Source organism: Aulostomus chinensis, chromosome 15 (assembly GCF_037954235.1).
Source record: "Aulostomus chinensis isolate RoL2024-O1b breed Wild chromosome 15, RoL_Achi_v1.0, whole genome shotgun sequence".
Lineage (NCBI taxonomy): Eukaryota > Metazoa > Chordata > Actinopteri > Syngnathiformes > Aulostomidae > Aulostomus > Aulostomus chinensis.
Window position 1 is genome coordinate 14,536,778 of NC_141334.1, and position 22,425 is coordinate 14,559,202.

A 22,425-nucleotide genomic window follows, 5' to 3' on the forward strand; every position below is an offset into this window, starting at 1 on the left:
TAGACACCTCACCTGTTAATTGCTTCACAATGTTGTAGAAGTTGTAAGAAGAAGCGCAACACTCTAAATTGATTTAATCAGGGAACAGATCTTTGTTGGTAAAAAAGATGAATATTCAGTCATTTATACTCGTGCCGATCATAAGAGGCTGAGGCAATGGAAATCAACAGGATTTCCACCATTATTTTAGGTTTGAGACGTTGATTGATGGTATATTTGATTTGTCGGAAGAATGAAATATGAGCACGCAGGGTCTTTATCAAACACACCCCTCAATAAAAGACCACCCAGTAAAACACAGATATCCACAGAATTAATGCGATCTGGTTCATTGTGGGTTCCTCCTTGGATCGCGCTCCACCCCTCCTCCAAGTTTTTGTTTATTTATGCGTAATCCTCCCAAAAAGCTAAGAGGCTAAAACATAACCTCCATGACGGTGGTAATTATCACCTGTCTGATCAACATGTTATAGCATGATTACTGAATAAAATGTCCAATTGCGCTCGCTATGTATTTACACTGTGCACTAAATGCATTAAGAATACTATTAATTGGATGATTTCAATGAATTATTAGAACATAAATGACTTATCGTTACAGGTTTCATAAATTAACTAATAATTACAAAAAAAAAAACCCACTCTTGATGATCTGCATCAGGTTTATCAAGATGCACATGAATGGGTGTCTCACAATGCCCCGTGGCCCCTTTTGTCTCCAGATTTTGCCAAATGTACCCAGGCACGTGTGTGTGTGTGTGTGTGTGTGTGTGCGCGCGTGTGTGTGTGCACGTGCGTGTGTGTTGTATGCAGTATTAGCATATTCAAGATGTATATTATTCACATCGCTGATACTGCTTCTTTCATAAGAACGCCTCTTATGTCTGTTCACAACCCCCATCCCCCATCCTCACTATTTCAACCCCCCACCCCTACCCTTGATTAACCAATGTCCAATTTGATGCAGCATATTTCATGAGCTTGTCACCTAATACAGGCAGCTGATTAACCTGGAGTCTGGCTGGTGAAGTTACAACCCTTGTGTTCTTGCCACCCCCCCCCCCCCCAACCCCTTCTCTCAACCCCCCAATCCTCCTCAGTCTTTGTTGTGGCGGTAGCAGCAGAGCATGCATTGCATTGGCGGTCTGAAGCATTGTGTCTGATTTCCAGCAGACAAACTGACCTCTGGGGATTTATTGACAGCAAACTCCACAGAGGCAGACACAGAGCTGGGAGCATGGAGGCAGCCAGCGAGGGGCGGAGGGTGTTGGGGAAGGTTTGTAGGGTGGGAGGGAGAAGGGGGGGGGGGGGGTTGTAACAGACAAGGAGACAGACAGATGGAAGGAAAAACAGAGAGCGACGTGGTGAAACAGGAAACAGGTAGAGAGGCAGAGAAAGAGGGGAAACACCCTGAATTTAGTTGGCTGTTGAAATTTTGTTTTTCTGTGGAACATCAGGATGGGAAAGAAAATGGCCGCCTCCTACAAGGATCTAATTAATTTTGAAGGATCATCAGCCCCTTTAGTCCAAGGCAGGGTACAGGAGGGAGGGAGACAGACCCCTGGGCTGATTAGAATTCACTGCAGGTAGGCACTGGCTGCTGCTCACCCACTGTGTCACGGCTAAAATGGAATCACTGTTGTGAGTGGCAGTCTGGGCAACTGAAGCCTGCTTCCCTTGGCCTGTGCCTTTGTTGCCAGCATTCACCTCACTTTACCCCTTAGGCAGGTGGATTTACATGTTTGGATGGATGAGGAAAGCCAGGGAGGGAATATATACAGAAATATTTGCACTGTCTAACTGTAGCCACGAAAAAGGGCCTGTGGCATCAGGCTACAGTTGCATGTTAAACTAATCTTAATCTGAATATATTCAGTGACTGGGGTAAATTGAGGATAATGGTTGCAACTACAGTAGACTTACGGTTCGGGTATGGTCGGATTTAGTTTTTATGTTTATGCTTGTTCTCAGTTCTATAATGAAATGATTGAAGGTTCTTTAAACTTTAAGAGCAAAGCTTAGAGAAGGGAGTTCCTCAAAGCTTCCTTTTTAGCTAAAGAAGATTGTTGCAAATCAACTTTTAGCTATTTTGATTGATGATTTGAATGCATGAATCATTCCACTTAGCTTTTAGAGCTCACCCCAGTACAGAAGCTGGTGTCCTTAAATGTAAAATGACTTGTTTTGCTTGTTGTTAATAATTCCCTCCACTTTAGTACTCCCGGCACACCATCCTCTTGTTCGGGTACTGCAATGGGTGGGCATCAGTGGCATGAAACCCTTGAATGGTCTGAGTTTGAACTTACAGACAGATTTTCCAACTGTTGAGTGTAGGTACCCACATGTATGCTGCAATATGGGGTTCCTCAAGGTTCTGTGCTCGGCCCATTTGTGCTTCATTCACATGCTGTCATTGGAACAATTCATAAGAGCTCATGACATCAGGTTCCATTTATATATGCAGATGATGCCTTGATTTACCTCAGCATTGACCCCAGCACCATGAGCTATCCTGAGAACATTCAGAAACAGATGGCTCTAAATTTCCCACAACTCAACAACAACAACAAAAAAAAAGACATGTGGCATTGACTCCTCCAACCTTCACATAAATCATTTCAGGTTCATAATCATCTTATTGCTCCACAGTGTAAAAACCTTGTTTTATTTGACAGCAACCTCACCTATAAAAGCCAAATCTAATCTGTCACACATGACTTTTCCAATTTAGGTAAAAGATAAGGCCAATTCTGTCTACCAAAAATTTTGAAAAAGTTATTCATGCTTTTATTGTATCGAAGATCGATTATTGCAACTCCCCTGTCTCTGTCCGTGGCAAAAAGTCACTTTCCATCTCTGCACGATTAGATTTTAAATTTATTAATTTTGAAGCTCGAAACAGTCTGGCCCCAAGTTTTATTTCTAGCCTCATGACTGCTCATGTACCATCGCAGGCCATGAGATGTGCTGGTGGTTCCTAATTCCAGACTCAAAAACAAAGGTGTTGCCATCAAACCTAGGATGAACCCTGCAGAGGAGATTCTTTTGCATCTCTTCTATAGTTTTACTTGGCTATAAATGTCACACCATTTTTGTTTTTTTTAATGGTTAATTGATTTTTTTTATTGTATTTGCTTTTTATTGAGTCATTGTTTTTAATGATTTTATTTTATTCCTCTTGTTTGTCAGTTTTATCCTATAAACCACATTACCTTAGTTTGGAAAAGCGCTACAAAAAGGGGCATTTTTTTTAGCGGTTTATTTTTATACTTAACATTACAATGAAAATTTTGGTTTATTAGATTTCGTTTTTATGTTTTCTCTCTGGACCGAGATGGAAAGAGACGTGTGTGTGTGTGTGTGTGTGTGTGTGTGTGTGTGTGTGTGTGTGTGTGTGTGTGTGTGTGTGTGTGTGTGTGTGTGTGCCCGTTTTTTGTCTATATCTAATCTTTAAATGTGTTTGTTAACAAGAAAATTGTCCACACTGAGGCATGTGGTCATAAAACAGCCTGTTAACGTGAATCTGTGTCATAAGTTTATTGTTACATCTAAATTCATAACTTTACTACTTTCTATCGATATACATTTGCCTTTATGTCCAATTCTATGATGTAACCAAATATGTCACTTCATGTAAAGTTGAACAGCTGAACAAATGAAAAATACATATGAAAGACATTTGTGGAGGGCTTTGACGTTTGCTTTCCAATAATTTCTATGAGTTTGACTAAATAGTAACTCCATATTTTACATTGGACTGGTGTATTTCAACTCAGACCAGCAAGTGTTGTGTGTGTTCCACTTTAGAACACATTTTTCTCTTTTTAACCCTTAAAAAAAATACCTTGGATCATACTAATTTGGAGAATATTTGTGTTATTATTTATTGGTACACAGAAATACTGGAAGGGACTTCGTAGAAAAACCACACCGGTCAGGTTTCATCTGTGGATTATAACTCTCTGTCTCAAGACGAGTGTTCTTTGAAAGAGCTTACATTTTTTTTTTTTTTTTCAAGAATAATATGTGACAGCAACATCCTGAGAGACTTCTGTGCAGTTAATAGCTACACAGTATACACAAGAATACACGTCAGATCCAAACCCCAGGTAATGATAAATAATCATATCCAAACATGCTGAGTAATTTCTAATACTTTTCATACTTTATTGGTTTAAATATTTGAAGGCATTATGACAAGCATGGTACAAATGGGGGAAAAAAATTGTTTTGCAGACCGAAAGGAATTTTTACAGGAGTTAAGTGCTTTTTTTTCTTTCTTTTTTTTTTTTAGAGTCATCCTGTCCTTAAATGATTCCATGAATATTGCACTGTAATGTGGTGAGCTTTACATCATTTTGTTTCCAAGTTTGAGGTCAAACTTGAGCAAACTGATGTTCGTGTATTATGATGTATTTGTGAAGTATAATCGTAAGGCTGTTTTAAGCATCACCAAAGGCTCATCACATGCTAAATGTTGTTGAATGCTTTTCTTGTGTTTATCAATGAACGTTTTGTGCGTTTTATATCTGACTCCTTCTATGATTACAACCACTTATGTCTCTCACATGCATACACACACACACACACACACACACACACGCACACACACACAAAGGGGAGTGTAACTGAGACCTTTTTTCTAAAATATTGAATTTGCATTAATTAAAGAGGAGATTAAGATCGTTCTTTGCTTCTAAGGGTGTGGTTTTGTTGCCCAGTGACTCAGATAACTGCTGAGAGAAGAGCTGGCTCCGATACCAATATTATTTTCAACCTTGATTTGTAATTGCACACAGGAGCGTTCATTTATCTTGCCTGGAAAACTCCTCACACATCTGTTGCAGCACGTTGATGGCAAATATCCGTGTTACCGTGCTCCAGGTTCATTAAGGGAGTGGCAATATCGACAAGGCAGTATGTGGCATTAAGATTTGTCTTTGTCTTTTCTCTCCCCTCCAAACACTGTGGCAGAGCAACACATGATTTGGAAAGAGAGGACTGACAGCTTTGCCTAGCACGCGGCCTCTGATCAGCCATCTCCACCAGCAAACTGAAGCTTGACCCGCACTTCATCACCAGCCACACAAGCATCTTCGTAACGTCATCTAACTGTGAGTACTGATGTGCTTTTAAGAGACCCGTTAATACGTTTTACTGTCAGGGCCGCTGTTCGTATGACATCTGTATAACAAGCTAACAAATTGCCAAAGCATTCCTCCACATGTCTTCAGCTTTTTTTTTTTTTCCGGTAAAGTTCACTCTGTGTTTTCAGACGTTAAATCAGAAATTTGTTTGCATAGGTATATTCACTGAAATATCTACAAAATGTTCCACGTGTATTTGCACAGATGGAAATGAGATGATTGGTGTTAAGAACAGTGCCTCATTTGATAATCGTTCAAGGAACATCAACTGCTTTACTTAAATTATACTCATGGAGCATTTTTATATGCAAATAATTGAATTCTGCAGCCATGATGGAAACACTCAATTTACACAATTACGACATTCACTACCTATCTAATTTGCATTTAGATTTTCATTTATTTCAGCTGGAAAGAAAAGCATCTTAAGTAATCTTACAAACTGATCAGCCGGGTCACATCTAGTGTATTCCTCGGTTAGTTAGGAAGCGCCATCACAGTGAGCACATGACTAACAAAAGAGGCCTGTTGTCCTCTTAGTCCAGTGCACCACCTAATGGTGAATGAAGGAACTTCAGATAAAACACACTTGTGAGGGGAACTTGTAATTAAATGGGAACCATCTTATTGTCTTTCACAATGTGGAATTTTTAAGCAATCATGTAAAAAAAAAAAAAAAAAATTTATCTCAGCTATTGAAAAAGTTATCAGAATTACCATATTTGTATTATCCAATTGGACTACTTTTGTGTTACTTTTCAGGAATGAATTTTTTTTAATGATTTATATTAATTGTAGCTGTTGCATGGGTGTGTATTAACATATAAAACCTGTAGCTGACAATAAAAGCAGTGTCCTTGATTGCAAAATAGCTCACAGCTATTCTATTGTGTCTATTTGATTGCATTTTTATTACTCCTATCATGGAAGTGGGGTGTTATTAAAAAAGAGAAAAAAAAAATTTAACATTTTGTGGTCTAATTCACTTCATAATTTCAGGTTAACCGCTGGGGTTCATCCATTTGAACATGTGGGTTTCTAAGTCCGGTGTGTCGCTCCCTGCTTTCAGGTTACATCAGTTGCAAGGGGATGACCGAGCGCATTCATAACATCAATCTCCACAACTTCAGCAATTCTGTACTTGAGACCCTCAATGAGCAGCGCAACCGTGGGCACTTCTGTGATGTGACTGTTCGGATCCATGGAAGTATGCTGCGAGCTCACCGGTGCGTGCTGGCTGCTGGAAGCCCTTTCTTTCAGGACAAGCTGCTTTTGGGCTACAGCGACATTGAGATCCCGTCTGTGGTCTCAGTGCAATCCATCCAAAAGTTGATTGACTTTATGTACAGTGGGATTCTGCGAGTATCTCAGTCGGAGGCCCTACAGATCCTAACTGCTGCCAGCATCCTACAGATCAAGACCGTCATTGATGAGTGTACTCGCATTGTGTCCCAAAATGTGGGCCTGGCTGGACCGGGGGGCTTCCCGGTTATACCAGGAGACTCTGGTCAGGAAACGCCTCGTGGCACGCCAGAGTCTGGCACCTCAGGGCCCAGCAGCGATGCAGAGTCAGGTTGTATGCAAGTGACGTCACAGCAAAGCATAGATCGTGCATACACATCACTTTACTCCTACCCTGGTATCAATCTGCAGAACGGCACCCGTGAGCGCCCTCTTTACATTAACCCCATGTCAAGTAACTACGACCCAACTCTCAGCACTCAGAAGGACCAGCAGTCTCAAGATCCCCCCTGGATAAACCGTATCCAGGAGAGATCTCAGCAGGTCGAACGCTTTATGTCCACAGCAGAATCCACTCACTGCCGCAAGCAGCCCCGACCGGTACGCATACAAACAGGAGGGATGCACATAAAGCAGGAGGCTGAAGATGAATACTACAATAACGTGGGGGACTGCCAAGATGACACTGACCAAACTGAGGGTGTGGAGAGTGAATCCAAGGTTGAAAGTTTTGACTCTGGGGTGAGCTCCTCCATCAGTACCGAGCCAGATGCTATGGAGCAGCAGCCCTTCATGACGGGCTTCAGCCGAGAGGGGTCCGGGGACGCGCAGCAAGGGGAAGGAGGTTCAGTGCAGATAGAGGTCAATGACTCGTCCCCAGAGCAAGCGCAAGATACAGAAGATGGGGACACATCTCACAGCACTAGTGACAGTAGCATGATGCAGCCCCTGCCAAACTCAGTCATGTCCCAGTCGCTGCCAAGTGCTCCGCACTACATGCGCCAGGCACAATCACACACCAGCAATCTGAGGATGCCGCTCACCGTGACCAGCAATTCCCAGGTGATGGGCACTGCTGGAAGCACCTTCCTGCCCACACTCTTTCCTACACCGCCGGCGAGAGAAAACAAGAATTTCCTTTACCTTCCTGGCCAGCAGCAACCCCAGTTTGTGGCTGTGCCACCCCCTGCAATGCCATCATTCCCAAACACGATGACAGTACCGCCAGCGCCAGCTCAGCAGCAACAGGCTGCAGGAGGAATCGGTCAGGGGGAAAAGAAGCCCTATGCATGCACTCTCTGCTGTAAAACCTTTACTGCAAAACAGAACTACGTCAAACACATGTTTGTCCATACTGGTAAGTCCATGTGATTTGCTGCTACATTTAGAAAAGAGGTTGTTTGATGTTTATTCAGTAAGTCTAATAAGATGAAGAGATACTAAAAGAAGTGAGGTGCTGATTTGACTCTTTGGTTATGTTAAGGCCAAATAAAAAAATTGAGGCAAACCTGCTTAGATAACTTGAAAGTAATTCTGCTTTTTCTTTGTGAAAAGGAATTTATCAGTTAACTTCGATTTATGCCCTTCAAACTTCACGTGTTAATTCGCGGACATCATACTCTCAGCTACAGAGAACACAGTGTACAAGATCCATATGTTCCGTTTAATTTTGAGCTCACATCTCTTGTGTTTTACACTCGGCGTGAAGTATCAAATTCACATTGTGTGAATGTTTCACCCACTGTAATAAACCCAGAGGCTTTTTTTAATCCTTTAATAAATCAACACCTTGTCTTAAATGCAAACTGATAAAAACATCAAAAATCGCACTGATGAGGTGACAGTTGTTGTGTCTTTGCTGTCAGTTATATGTGACTTACTGTACAGCGCGAGATGACGGCTCTTACAGCACATCATTACTTTGTGTTAGCTGCTTTCAGCACTGTCAGCCTTATTTAGTGACTGAAATCATCACCACAGAAAGAAAGAATTAGATATCATATAATTAGATGATCTCACACAATTGTCTATTCAAATAGCCTTCTTTAAAAAAAAACAAAAAAAAAACAACATTAAAATTCTCAGAACCGTCTCACACGAAGGCTATTTAAAGCCAAATTTCCTGTTTGACACAATTTTGCAGAGCAGACTGATGACATATCCAGAAGCAAAGTCACTGATTAATCAGTCGCTTGGACCAGATCTAAATGTCCCATCACAGCCAATGACAGATTGTCCTTTCTGAATCTGGTAAAACATATTAATCAAAAACTAGCCGGGTGTCATCATGATTTATCACGTTATATTTCTGTGAGATTACGATACATTTATTACACGCAAAACAGAAGTTGTCTTTTGCATTAGGAAAAAAAAGAAAAAGAAAAAGAAAAAAAAAGATAAGCGGGAGACAAATGTAATACAGCACATTACGTTTTTGCACAGCAAGCAGACACCTCAACGTCGAGAAAAGGTTCAATCTCAACAGGCAGTTGGAAAGAATGACACTGCAAACAGAGCACTCTTAAAACTGATAAAAGAGGACAGGCACGCCAGCACTATTTCATCATATACAGTACATTTGCTGCAGAGATAATGGCTGCAATCAAAAATCACTCACGGGCAAGGCTGTTGCTGTGTTGAAAATATGCTGCTCCAATAAAGAGGAATATAGCAAATAATCAAATTAGAATTTCGACGATATACATTTTATTTTTCTTCTTAGAAGAGTTCATTCATTTACAAGACACACCCTGCTTTGTTAGGTTTACGCAATAAATAATCCCGTCGCCCTCTTTAAATGTAAAATGTGATGGAGTTTGGACGAATAGGAGTAGGTGCATCATTTTCACCTCCCTGTGTCTGTAAGACAATTACAGCCGTTTATGAAATACATGTAGTTTTGAAGGATTCTTCTCGTGCAGCCTTCAGGCGTCCGACACTGCCGCGCAAGTTGAAGTCAGGTGAACGCACCACGTAGTTTGTGTAGAGCTAAAATGCAGTGGAGGTCAAAATTTGCCTGCATTCAAATTTTTAACTAACGAGCATTCGTGGTAAAATAAAAAGAGGCGCTTTTTTTTTCTCCCCCAGAGCTTCAAGCGTGATACCTGCCACATGCACAGTGGTGCAGCTTTTTCAAATAGAAAATGTCCAGAGTTACTTTCCATGTCAGTTAATGATCTTATCAAAATGGCAGTTTATGTAATAAATGCCTTTGTTCACCCCAGAAAAAGAAATGGACTCATTCTCTCTAAAGATCCATAACAATGAGTTTTATTTTCTCTTTGCTAATGGACGCGCTCCCTAGAACTGAGACATTCATTTGCGTTATTGTGCTGCTGTGTCCCCAGTAATGGTGCTCACTTTGTTTGCCTGTGGACATCTAACAAGTTAAAATACAAGTTTTCAATAATTCAAGTGTTCATAACCTTACAATCGTTCAGTATTTCTTTAACGTGGCTCTCAACACGTGTCTCTTCTTTCTCCCCCTAATGCTTTTGTCTTGCATGCACATCCAGGTGAGAAGCCTCATCAGTGCAGCATCTGTTGGCGCTCGTTCTCCCTGAAGGATTACTTAATCAAACACATGGTGACACACACAGGGGTGCGGGCCTACCAGTGCAGCATCTGCAACAAGCGTTTCACCCAGAAGAGCTCTCTCAATGTCCACATGCGGCTGCACCGTGGAGAGAAGTCCTATGAGTGCTACATCTGCAAGAAGAAGTTCTCACACAAGACCCTGCTGGAGAGGCACATGGCCCTGCACAGCACAGGCAGCACCATCATAGGGCTGTCAGGGAGCGCAGATCCCCCCGGCCCGGTCTCCATTCCCATACCGATGGCTGTCCCTGAGCCCGGAGCTGGAGTGGTGGCCCTCGCCATGCCAGTGAGCGGAGGTGCTGGAGAAGGGGCTGGGGTTGGAACAGGAGTGGGTGTAGCTGCAGAGGCCAGCTGCCAAGAAGGGACCACCTACATGTGCTCTGTCTGCCCTGTCAAGTTCGACCAAATGGAGCACTTCAATGACCACATGCGAATGCATGTCTCCGATGGATAAGTACAAATAGATAAACTTCTCAAAAAAGAATGACAAATAAAATGGCACTAGATTTTCCTTTTCTTATTTTGAGGTATGAAGAGTAATGAGTATAGACACTGGCACATTAAGTTTCCCAAAAAAAAAGATTTTTTTTTTCTGTTATTCTAAAAGAAAAAAGATGGTGGCCTTAAGGCTTAGTAGTTTGATATTGATCTACTGGATGGATCCAAACTACAGGCCTCTAAATGTATGCTTTCCTAAAATACTGATTTATGTGTTGAACACTACCGAAAGGCCTACGAAAGAAACACATACACACAAACACACCTTTAGTGTAGACTTGTCTGAATGGATATACATGTGCATTCATGTTTGAGTGTCTGTGCATCTGCATGTGTCTGTCAGTGTGTGTGTGTGTGTGTGTGTGTGTGTGTGTGTGTGTGTGTGTGTGTGTGTGTGTGTGTGTGTGTACAATGCCATGAAACATAAATCGTGGCAGTTGTGAACCCATACTGACCAGTTTGGAAACTATAGATGTCCAAGCTTACTGTGGTATAATTTACAACAACAATAACAAAAAAAAAATCATCTGGGGTTGGGCTACATATTCCCTCTAAAATACTGATGGTCACAAGATTGCCTTCTTATGTAAAATAAAAAAGGAGAGTAGTTAATTTGACACTGGGTTTTATTTATTCCTATGGTATTAAGGGATTATAATGCAGCTGTTGTCAAGGTACCAATTTCAATCATTTTACTGAAATGTAACTTCCTGTCTTGGTGACGGAACGAATATTTCTCATATGTTTTATAATTGTTGTCCATGCATTTTGATGGCTAAGTTTACTAAATTAGGGTGTGTTGATGATGAAAGTTCCTTAGCAAAAAAATGTTTCTTTTTTTCTGATGTTTGGAGTTTAGCTCATTTGCATACACTGCCACTAATATCTTAAAAGACTGTTAAGGCTAGTAGACCTCCTCCATTCAACAACAGAAAAAAGAAAAAAAAACAAGAAAAAAAGAAAGATTCTTTTGCTGATGGGGTTTATTTTCCTTTTATTTTGGTTTTTTTTTTTCTTCCTTTTTTTTTGAGCCTTTTACATTCACAGTTATGGCAACCTGGAAAACTCTCCTTCTTTTTTTGCTGCTCCTCAACTTGCATCTGACTGTTATGGGATGTAGATTAAAACAAAGGATTTGTCACTTTAACTATTGTTTTTATTGAGTAGCCTACATGGTTTTTAATTTGATAATCAAATTATGTATTTGGGGCTTTAGGCTAGTTGTTGATTGGAACAGTGTTAAAGAGGGAGGAATTTAATTTGAAACCATTTTTGAATTGGAAATAATGCCATCCTGATCCTTGAATCCATGTATAACCTGTTCATTACTGTTGCTAAAGCTATTGAAGCAGGCGGGGGCAAAATGCATCGCTGATATATTGGCTCTCCCTGGAGGTTCGAATGGCTTGCAACATTTTGAAAGGAAATACAGTCTGAAAGCAAAACAAGTAGCTCCGTTGATATCACACTGTTTTCATGAAATACCACACGTTGCAGATGGACTTTCTACATAATAGTATACATTCCTGTTTTTTCTAAAAAAAAAAAGAAAAAAGAAAACCGATACACGTGTACAGAATAGATTTGGAAACTAGTGTGCGCAAGTTGTCATCCATGCATCACATCACTTAAGGCTAATTTCTGATTTTTCTTTTTATTTCTTTCTTTTTGTTACTTTTCATTCAAAATAGGACACGCACTCACACACGCTCACACACACACGCTCACACACACATGCACACACTCACACACACACACACACACACTCACTCACACACACACACACACACACACACATGCAACTGCCTGCAACTGCAATCCGAAGGATTTGCTCATTTGTGTGAGCAAACACTATCATAGTTGTATTGTCAAAAGAATAAATAACTGCATACAGCGATCCTATAAAGACCTGCTGTATATTAAAAAAAACAAAGTGCTGCTTTGCACATTTTCTTAAAATGCCTGTGCTTAATATTTAATCAGTTTCCTTAAATGATTTTTCTTTTATTCAATTTCAAAGGAAAAAAAAACATTTTTTAAAATCTTGATAAGTGGACTGCATTATTTTCTTGCATATATGTTGCACTGCTTAAACCAATAAGTGCACTACTGTTAACAGAGATATTATAGTTTTAGAAAAGAGGATTTTTTTAAATCTAACATTTTGTTGTAGAGTTCACATGTAATAGAATAGCTTTGTTTCAATTAATTCATTAAGTAATTCAGCGGTTCTTGGCTTTCGTTATTGCTTGCAGTTCCCTACAGTATATACGTGTGCCGTGTTAATGCAAGCATTTATTTTTATTTAAATTAGTACCATTGCGTGTGCTCGTCTGTTTTTAAAGTCATTCTTTTACGGAGTCACTTCCCTATAATAGTTATTCAATTACATTTCTTTTCGAACACACAGAATTTTCATAAGAGAAGCCAAACAACATTGAAGCAACATCAGTAATAATAAACACGACTCCTGTCCAGCTCCATAGGTGGAGGCGATAATAATAACTATTATATTATATTATTGATAATAATACATTTATGATGTGTGCATGTGTGTGTGTGTGGTGTGTGTGTGTGTATGTGTGTGTATAAAACATAGATATATGTGTCCTAGAACAACTGTCTGTGGGTTTAAGGGTGTGGGAAGGTGATGGAATGCAGCTTCTTTGATATCTGTGTGTCAGTTGTCGTGTCCCTTCCTTAGTGTTCGTGTGCGTGTGTGTTTGTGTCCGTGTGTGTGTCTGTGTGTGGTATATAGCCGAATCAAACTGTTGATAAGTGGAATATCTGAACTGTAGGGCTTCCTTTGCATTATGCAGCACAGGTACTATGAGAAGCAGCTCTCCAAACCTTTTTTTGGGCTAATAAGGCACCTGTAACATTGGTTCTGAGATTTGACTGCAGCCTCGGTCAAGTACTGTTGACTTCAATCTAGCAGTTCGGAGAAGTAATGTCGAGCATTTTAACTCTAAATTTCACTCCTAGATTTCAGTCGGTTGAAGTTGTGTCGATTACGTACGAGAAATAATAGTGAGAGAGAGAAAAAGTCCTCAGTAAAAAAAAATAGCACATCATTTGACATTTGATCGGGCCTGTATCCTATGGTGTGTGTGTGTGTGTGTGTGTGTGTGTGTGTGTGTGTGTGTGTGTATGTGTATAATATATATATATAAACACACACACACACACACACACACACACATATATATACACACCTAAATTCTATGGTTCCTGTTTGTGGCTGTTGTTGCCAGGATGGCGATATTGTTGCATGCTAGTGCTATATTTGTCTCTACACAACACGTGGAGGGTAATCTCTTGCCTTAACAGACAATGCACTAAATAGAATATGTAAGCAACTGCCGAGATCTCTTCCCAACAGTATTGCCGCGTGTTTGGCACACACAGCTCATGTGGTTGGTTTTCAGTTGAGTATCAAGTTGAACACTGCCAAACTAACATCTATGAAATCCAAGGCAGATATTGAAATGTTTCTGTGTAATGTATGTATTCAGTAACCTAGCATTCCTTCATGGCACCTAAATTTGACATATTTTGTGTCCACACATATATCAAATGCACTATTGACTGTAGCTAGATGAGTACAACCAGCTTTGTGGTATCATTGGTCTAAATAGTAGTAGCTTGTTGTTGGTTTTTAGGATATTTTATTTCAGAATTACGCTATCAATTGTTTCTATCATTTTGGGTTGTTTTTTTTTTTCTTTTTTAATATAAAAAATTTTGAAATAACAAAAGTAGCCAATCTCGACATTATTATCTGGATGAGGGCTAATAACTCATCCCATCATTCTTGTATCATACAGTGTTCGGTAACAGACCACGCTTGGATTGGAAGGGAACCCACCTTCTCCCCACTGTGTCAGGATGTGCTAGAACATAACCCCCCCCCCCCCCCCCCCCCCGGCTGCGTTAGCATCACAGGCCCCCTTCACTGTCCATAGTTCTCTATTCCTTCTACTGCTTCAGCTACTCGTGATGGTGCTTCATTCTCTTTTTCTCAGTGTTGCGAAAAAGTCGGTTTGAAAAATAGTTTTTTGAAAAAGTCGCAACATTATCCAGAAAAATAATCTCTCAATCGTGCTTCTTCTAGTTGTTAGTTTGAAAAAAAAAAACAAAAAAAACCCCAAAAAAACACAGTCTAGGTTTTATGTTTGCAAAGTGTACGCATATTTTTCCAGAACAAAAACATATTGAATCGTAGATACTAGCCTTGAGCCTGCAGCTGTTTGTATTGTGTTTCAAATATATTACTGTTCATGTTTTCTTTATCTTAGCGTAGAGACACAGGGTCTACAGTACATTGTTGTCCTTGCAGTATGTTTTATTCTTCATTATACTTCTTTAGTTCATACTTAACTCCTTTTTTTTTATTTTTCTGGTGATCATAGTGGTGTTCTTTATACATACATAGCTTCACGCAACTGGATAAAAGGATAGTCAGTTAATATTTTCAAAGTGTATTATATATATATATATATATGCATACAGTGTACGCTTTGCATTGAGATGAAAACAAGGAAGGTAGTCATGGTGAGGGTCATTTTAACCGAGGAACATTTTAGTCAGATAAGCATGTGTCTGTCTCTGTTTGTCTCCACACATTTTAAGTCAGATTGTTGTTGTCGCTTATTTTTTTCTTTTCTTTTCTTATTTAAGCTTGAATTAAGTCACAAAGTTAAGAGTAGAATACACATGAAACCACTCAGATAACTGCAATTTGTTGGTATTTTTTTGGTTCTTCTATAGTACACATAAGAGCGAAATAAATAACTTCTTACAAATATATATATATATTTACTGTATATATATATATATATATATATATATACATATATATAAATATCACCATCATTCACACAGTATAATACATTCACAGATGGTTTGATAAGAACATAAATGCAGCTAGAGTATACAGTGGGATATAGGGAATATGCCTATCAAGTGCCTATCAATACATACAGCAACTATACAGAATATTCATAGTTTTTCTCTCCTACATTGCACAGATACATTATATACACAATGGTCTATGTAAAATATACTATTTATACTATTACTGCTAAAACCAGGTGGTCGCAAGTGCATCCTAAGAGAACCCTTTAAAATGTTCTATTCATACACAGTAAAGACTACATCTGCAAGTTCTATTTTTTATTTTACATTCACGCCATTTGGGGGATTCAAAGATATCAAATGCAATCGCTTTTATATATAATGGTTAAAATAAATAGATTTAAGGAATTAAAATCTTTTTCTTTTTTCACGTTGCTCATGCTATTTGGCTTTTTTTTTTTTTTTTTAAGATGTTTCTTTGCTGCTTGCAAACAAGCCATAGAATTCTGTACCGTACGTGCGTGTATGTGTGTGTTTGTGTGTATTGTTGAGCGGTGGCACCTGTTGAACAGCAGAGGGAGCCACATTAACTAGAAAAGCTTAACACGCTGCCAGTGGCAAGTAGGGGATTTGGATATTCGTTGTCGCGTGTAAATACTGCCGAATCTCCAAATGGTATTTATATCGAGGAGGTTTTTACCTTCACTGGCACTTGGAGGGAGAAATAAAATGTTTACAGGCCTGAAAGCTGGCAGCTGCTTTAATAGTTGGTGTCAAAGTACACTCTGTATCCTCTGACCTTGACGACAGGCCCTTCCACATGCAAGCTGATGCTCAATTACCCCGACAAAATTCATCATTAACAGTCTATCTTATCTGATAGCACGGTTGTTTACATTCAGCTTGGTATTGACGGGGAACACAATGGGCAACGTGAAGAAAGAAACCGGTCAATGAATGACAGCCAGAGCATTTTTATGAGCATTCTTTCTTTGGAAGACTCAGAATGAGATTACAAATTGAAAGTTTTGGATACAGATTAACACACGCGGTGTACAAAGGTCTTTAAACGGTTGCTTTTTGTACATGAAAAATGGGTTGGTTTTTTTTTTGTTGTTGTTTTTTAAAGTAAATATGGCAGAATAATCTGTCAAGTTTCAGGCCTGCGATGACTGAGTGGCTGCGGGATAAAAGATTTGTTTTGGGGGGTGGGGGAGGTGGCTCATTATTGTGTCCCTTGTGGACTAATTACCACAGTTTTCTCTCTAACCTTCTCCAGCCTAGTTATCGTGCCAAATTTGGATAAATAAATTTATATATATATAAAAAAAAAAAAAAACACTTCAAATTAAACCATTATTGTTAATTACTTGCGAGAAGCAAGTAGGAAACAGGAACTACAACAGTCTGGTTGTTTTTTTTTTTAATTTAAGAACTAACCATCAATGGCTTCTTATTAAGATATGTACCAACAAACAGAAATTAAGCGATTGCCTTGACTTTGAATCTTTAAATCCTCCATGCTACATAGTTTTCAGTGGGATAGGAGAAAAGAGCTATGATTAACAGATACACAGTTCGAAAGGCTTATTTCATAGACATTTACTGGTATAATAACGCATCAATAATATAGGCAATGTGATACAGCTAGTCCCTGTCATCCACCCATCACACTATGACAGCCTCCGCTCACATTCTATCATCAGAAATCCAGATTTTTCATTTTGAGCTTTTATGCATAATGTGAAGCAGCTGATCAGATTTTTTAGCTTCAGCACCACTAAACTAAGCTATGACAACATCTAGATTATATTTTCTCCAAAAATGCAGTTATTACACTACCCTGATGTGTTGTTGTTTATTTTATTTTTTTTTTTAATAAATCATCAGGTAACTAACATCTGTCAGTCAAATGAAGCATGCAGTCCTGTCTGAACAGCGTCGTTTGTTTTTTGTTTTTTAAAGGAGAGCAAATTGTATTTTGAGTGTCCTTTAACAGGCTTTCAGTATCTTTTTGTTCTCAAAGTGATGAGGAGACGAGATTTAACGCCTCTTTGTGTCCTCTGTTCAGCTCGATGACACATAAGCGTGCAGCAACTACAAAAATGCATTCCTGTCAAGTCCAGAACATTCCGACTCTTCGCTCGTCGTTCAGTTTCCTGCGTATAAATATCCTGATGTTAAGGAGCATTTCCGACGCTTTGTCATTTTTAAAGATCTGTTGGATATTTCAATCAAACATCGCTGCGAAATTTCACACAAATTTGACTCAACAACAATTTAAAAAAACAAAAAAAATCGTCCGGCTGTCCGGAAATTTTTACGACGCTCTCGCTCTCTCCGGTATCACACGGGAATGTGAAACCTGCAAAAATAACTACAGGAAAAACATCATGACAGCTGCTGGTGGTCATTTGTTCAACGGGGCCATGCTAATCATTAGAAGAAGAACTGTACAAACCAAAGAAGGTTCAAATAAGTATTAAGGAGAAAATAGCATTTTTTTGAATCTGTGTGGTGTTCCGACTATCCAGCTAGATCGCTACAGTTAGCTTGCCCCCCCCCCCCCCATAGGGTGCTTGTGAAAACGCGTCGATGTTTTGATCATTTACAGTTTTGTGGTTGTGTTCATGATCCTAAATAGACCAAAATTGATTTTTTTTTTTTACAAAGAAATGCAACAAAACATAAAAACGAACCCGACGCAGTAGCTGTGATGTCAACTCTCACCTGAGTTTTTTCAATGTCGCATCGTTCCTCTGACAAAACACAATTCTCACTCTTCGCGTCCACTAACCACACACGAGCAGTACACCCTCGTAGACCCGCTCGCCTTCGCTTCATATACGAATCAGTGTTTGTTTGTTTGTTTGTTTTCAGTTTCTGTCAACTATTGAATATTTTAAGGCTGTCCCTACGATACTAACAAAACTGACTTTGTGACATTTAGCCATTTTTACTTGAGATGGACCAAGATGTTAAGTTTGCACATATTTGTAGGTTGTTTATTAAGCCAAAAACAACAACAACAACAACAACAACAACAACAACAACAACAACAAACAAATACAAAAAAAAAGATGAATGATATTGAATCAAATCTAACAAAAATCTGTCACAGCAAATAATTAATTAAAAAAAAAAAAAAAAAAGCATCAGCATCAGGCCCTCCATCATGAGAATCATTGCAAACCAAACTATGAGATGAAGTTAAGCATCTTAATGTGGTCCAAATACCAATTATGTATGAAAGTGATTTCAAGACGAGATATATTTTTGTAACAATCTGCGAGCAAGAGTGTATACCATTTGGCAAATCTGACGATATTTTACTTGTGTGAGGTCTAATTCTAGTGTTCTTTTCTTTTCTTTTTTTTTCTTCGTTTTTTTTTTTTTCTTTTTCTTTTTTTTTTTCTTGTCCTGTTTTTAAAAGAGAACAATTTCATGACTGGTGCAAAAGACATCCTTTTATTCAAATAAATCGAAATAAAATCCGAAACGACACGTGCCCTCATGGAAAGCAGCGTCGGCTTTGCTGCCATATCTTGTATGTAGATGCTTTTGTAAACATGCACTTGAGTTGAACTCTGAGATGTGCTTATAAATATATGTATATTTTGTTAGGCTTTTTTTTTTTCCCGCCTACAACATTAGTGTACTATTTTATTATTTCCCTTAAAGAAAAAAAAAAACCTTTTCCTTTGTAGTTATGAACTTGGCAGAGGTGGAGCTGTTGTAGTAAAGGTAGTTAACATCACAACCAAGCGACCCTGAAATATATGCTGCAGTAATGTGTTTTCGGTTTGTTTTTGATAATTTATGCTCCAAGTTGGTTTGTACTTTATTATTACTATTATATTATTATTATTATTATTATTATTATTACTATTATTGTTATGAAACAAGCTTGTATGAAATGTTTGAAATGACTGCTGTTTTGAAATAGGGGAATTTTTCATGTATGTGCAAGGACGTTTTATAATATGATTTGTCAAACACTGGACTGGAGTGAGTTTTCCAACATTTCCAAGTTGAGAGATGTATTTGACAGACATAACTGCACAGTCGAGACCCGTTAGCACAGATGTGAGCTGACCGACAGACAGACGAAGCACATCCTCCCTGCTGTACACGGGAGGATGACCAAACATGGCTGTCATCCTCCTTTTCAAAATAGAGGTCATATAGTTGCGTTAAGACATTTCCTTTGTGCTGATGATTTTGGGTGATGGGTTATAGGAAATATTTATTTGAGGCTTTCCTTCCAAATTGCTGCATGGCATTTACTGGTGACAGATTTGATCTTCGGAGTTCAGCAAAATCCTAAAGGGATACCATGTGACAGCTACAGTATTCACCGTAACACCCGGGTATGTTCTTGCTATGGTAAAGCAGATATGAGTCTCATTACACCAACCACCATTTATCAAACCAGAAAAGAAATTTGCACTAGACTTATTTTGGTCTTCTTCTATCAAAAGCAATATAATTCACTCTTCACGTTGAAAACCATAGTATCTGATGGTCCACTGTGGGAATGCTGAGTTTTGATGTTTTGTATTTAAGGTACAGAATCAGCCGCCTGTTTGAATGCACATATATATATATACACACATGTATGTATATATATATATATAGAGAGAGAGAGAGAGAGAGAGCGAGAGAGAGAGAGAGAGAGAGCAGAGTGTCTGTGTCTGTAGCAGGTCTTTCTTAGCCAGCAGTACCCTGAGTGTCGGTATCCAGATTTGAGGGGCATTAAAACTGTTGTTTCCTCCTGTGATTGTTTTGGACAAATCAAGCAGGTCTTGCAGATCTAAAGTGAGAGACAGGAAATATGAGGGAAGAATCATTTCCCTTGTCGCTTGTCTTCATCACACAGCCGACGACACGTTTAAAAGATCAATACCAAAAGATAAACCCAGCTGTCCACTGTCGTGCACACATTTCCCTTCTTGTCTTTGCATATTCGGTCACTTTTGAGTGCTTTTTTTTTTTCTGGGATGTTACAAAAATGCTTTAAAAGTGAAACAGTAATAAAGAGAAAAAAAATTTGCACCTTTTTTGTCGTTTCAACACAGCATCATCGGTCTATAGAGAATTTGTATCATACTTCATCCTTATTCAACGAGGTCGCTCACAACCCATGACCTTGTTATTTTGTTGATGGATACGTGTAAATTTTTCAATAATTCACAAACACCATTTTATCTGGACGTAGTAGCTTTCCTGTTTTTCACCGCTTTGTGGTGTTGTTGAAAGATGTTGCGGTTTGTCTAAATATGTTGCGTGTTAGAGGAAGCATAAGTATGTGCCTTCTTGTAATCTCCTTGGTGAGCTTGTTATTATTGAGAAGCTGAAGCCAGCCAATTGTGTTTGCACTAAAAACCAAATTGCTTTTGTGATGTAGACTATTTAAGCAAGCTTGTTGCGTCACTTTAACCGTACAGTATGCATGAGGGTGAAATTGGTAAGTCTAGGGCTAGAGCTCTCATCTGTTGACCTGTAAACCAGTGCAGCTTAGAGGATCTTGTGAATATATCTTGGCTTAGTTTTTGCATTCAGTTTTCAATTCCATCTCCTTACACATCGAGTTTGTCACAAGTTCAACTGTAACAAAAGAGAAAAAGAAAAAAAATCAATGGAAAAAAAAAAAAAATCAAACAACACCATACCATAAATACAACAGCTTTTACTTTCACATGCCACAATTAGAGAGTTACACAACTGCAGTAGAGATCTTCATTTTCTCTGAATCCATGGGAATGCATGAGTATACGAGGTCGCCTCAAGACTATTGGTCAAGTTAATTTAGGTTGTTTTTGAGAACTTGTATTTATTTACATATTTTTGTTGACATCTAAGAAAGGCCTACGTGCTTTGAGTCTTACAAATGCACCTTATTCATGTCAGTCCATGTGTGCGGGGGGGAACTTCAAAAAAAAAAAAAAAAAAAAAAGGCTGGCAATGTAATATCTCTGATTTAGCACCTTACTACACAGCATGTTTTCACTTTATGCCAGTTTAACTATTCTTCCATATGTATGATTTCAAATTATTTTTGTTTTTTTTTTTGTTTTTTTTGTGAAATTGTTTCATGGGATGTGCCAAAGTTTGGAGGCGATCTCCCAAGTGTTTATGCTTATCATTTTCTTTTCCTCCTGCTTCAGTTATAGCAATGGTATGTCAAAACTTTCCTATAACAGTGTGTGGAATCAATTTATCTCAGCAAACAGTATCATTACTTGCCATTTTACAATAAGCCCTGTATTTCACATATATTTACCAGTGATGTGTATTTGTTATTATAAAGAAAATAGCCGTAAAAGCTTCATTATGTTACATAATATTGTGACTTTTTTCGAAAAACTGTGAAGACTTATCTTGCATATACTTTATACAGAAGTATTAAGCCTTAATACAAAAGACTAAAAAAAGTGTGGAAGAATAAACTGATTGTTGCTAAGTAAGGATGATTTTTGTAAATGTTACCAGCACTTTTTTTGTAATTTTCACTCTCTGAGGTATTGTACAAGTTCAAGCTGTTTGTGAAGTTTGATTATGAAGGAATAAAAATTAGTACTTTCCTGTACTTCACAGAACGTCTTGTCGCTGCTTTATTTTCTTGTTCTTTCTCTTTACAGGAGCAAAGTAGCGGTTTCTTTGTGACACAAAATAGCACAAAGAACTTTACTATCAACGGCTACTTCAAACGGCTGAGACACGAAGAGTTTGTTTTGTTTTGTTTTGTTTTGTTTTGTTTGTGTGTTTTTTTCACTTTCCCCCACTTCATCCGGAGCGGGCGTCGACTCTGCGTGACGTCAATCCCGCTTTTAACCTCAAACACGGATATGTCTGAAGCCCCAGTGGTTCTGAGTTACATGTAACAACAGTGAGATTATGAGTTAAAAACAACAAGAAAGAAGTTAACATGGATGCTGCATTAGCACCGGTTAAGGGGCGGAGACAGAGGAGTGTCCAGGGTGGCACTGGCTACACCTGATAACTACTAGCTCACCCCGGGTACCACCACAAATTTCGGTTCCTACCTCTGATGCAGTTTTTATTTTTATTTGTCTCCTTTTAA

General features: G+C 38.7%; 1 protein-coding gene across 2 annotated transcripts in view; it reads left to right on the plus strand.

The window, feature by feature from the left end:
• zbtb20 (zinc finger and BTB domain containing 20) overlaps positions 1 to 21,332 on the plus strand; it is a 33,734-nt gene extending 12,402 nt beyond the window's left edge. For both annotated transcript variants that reach the window (XM_086225858.1, XM_086225859.1), the window contains exons 2-4: positions 4,975 to 5,114; positions 6,217 to 7,746; positions 9,905 to 21,332. In XM_086225858.1, the coding sequence (XP_086081984.1) occupies positions 6,237 to 7,746; positions 9,905 to 10,440 (2,046 nt within the window). In that variant the 5' untranslated portion in view covers positions 4,975 to 5,114; positions 6,217 to 6,236 and the 3' untranslated portion in view covers positions 10,441 to 21,332. The remainder of the gene's footprint in view (positions 1 to 4,974; positions 5,115 to 6,216; positions 7,747 to 9,904) is intronic.
• Positions 21,333 to 22,425: the final 1,093 nt, after the last annotated feature.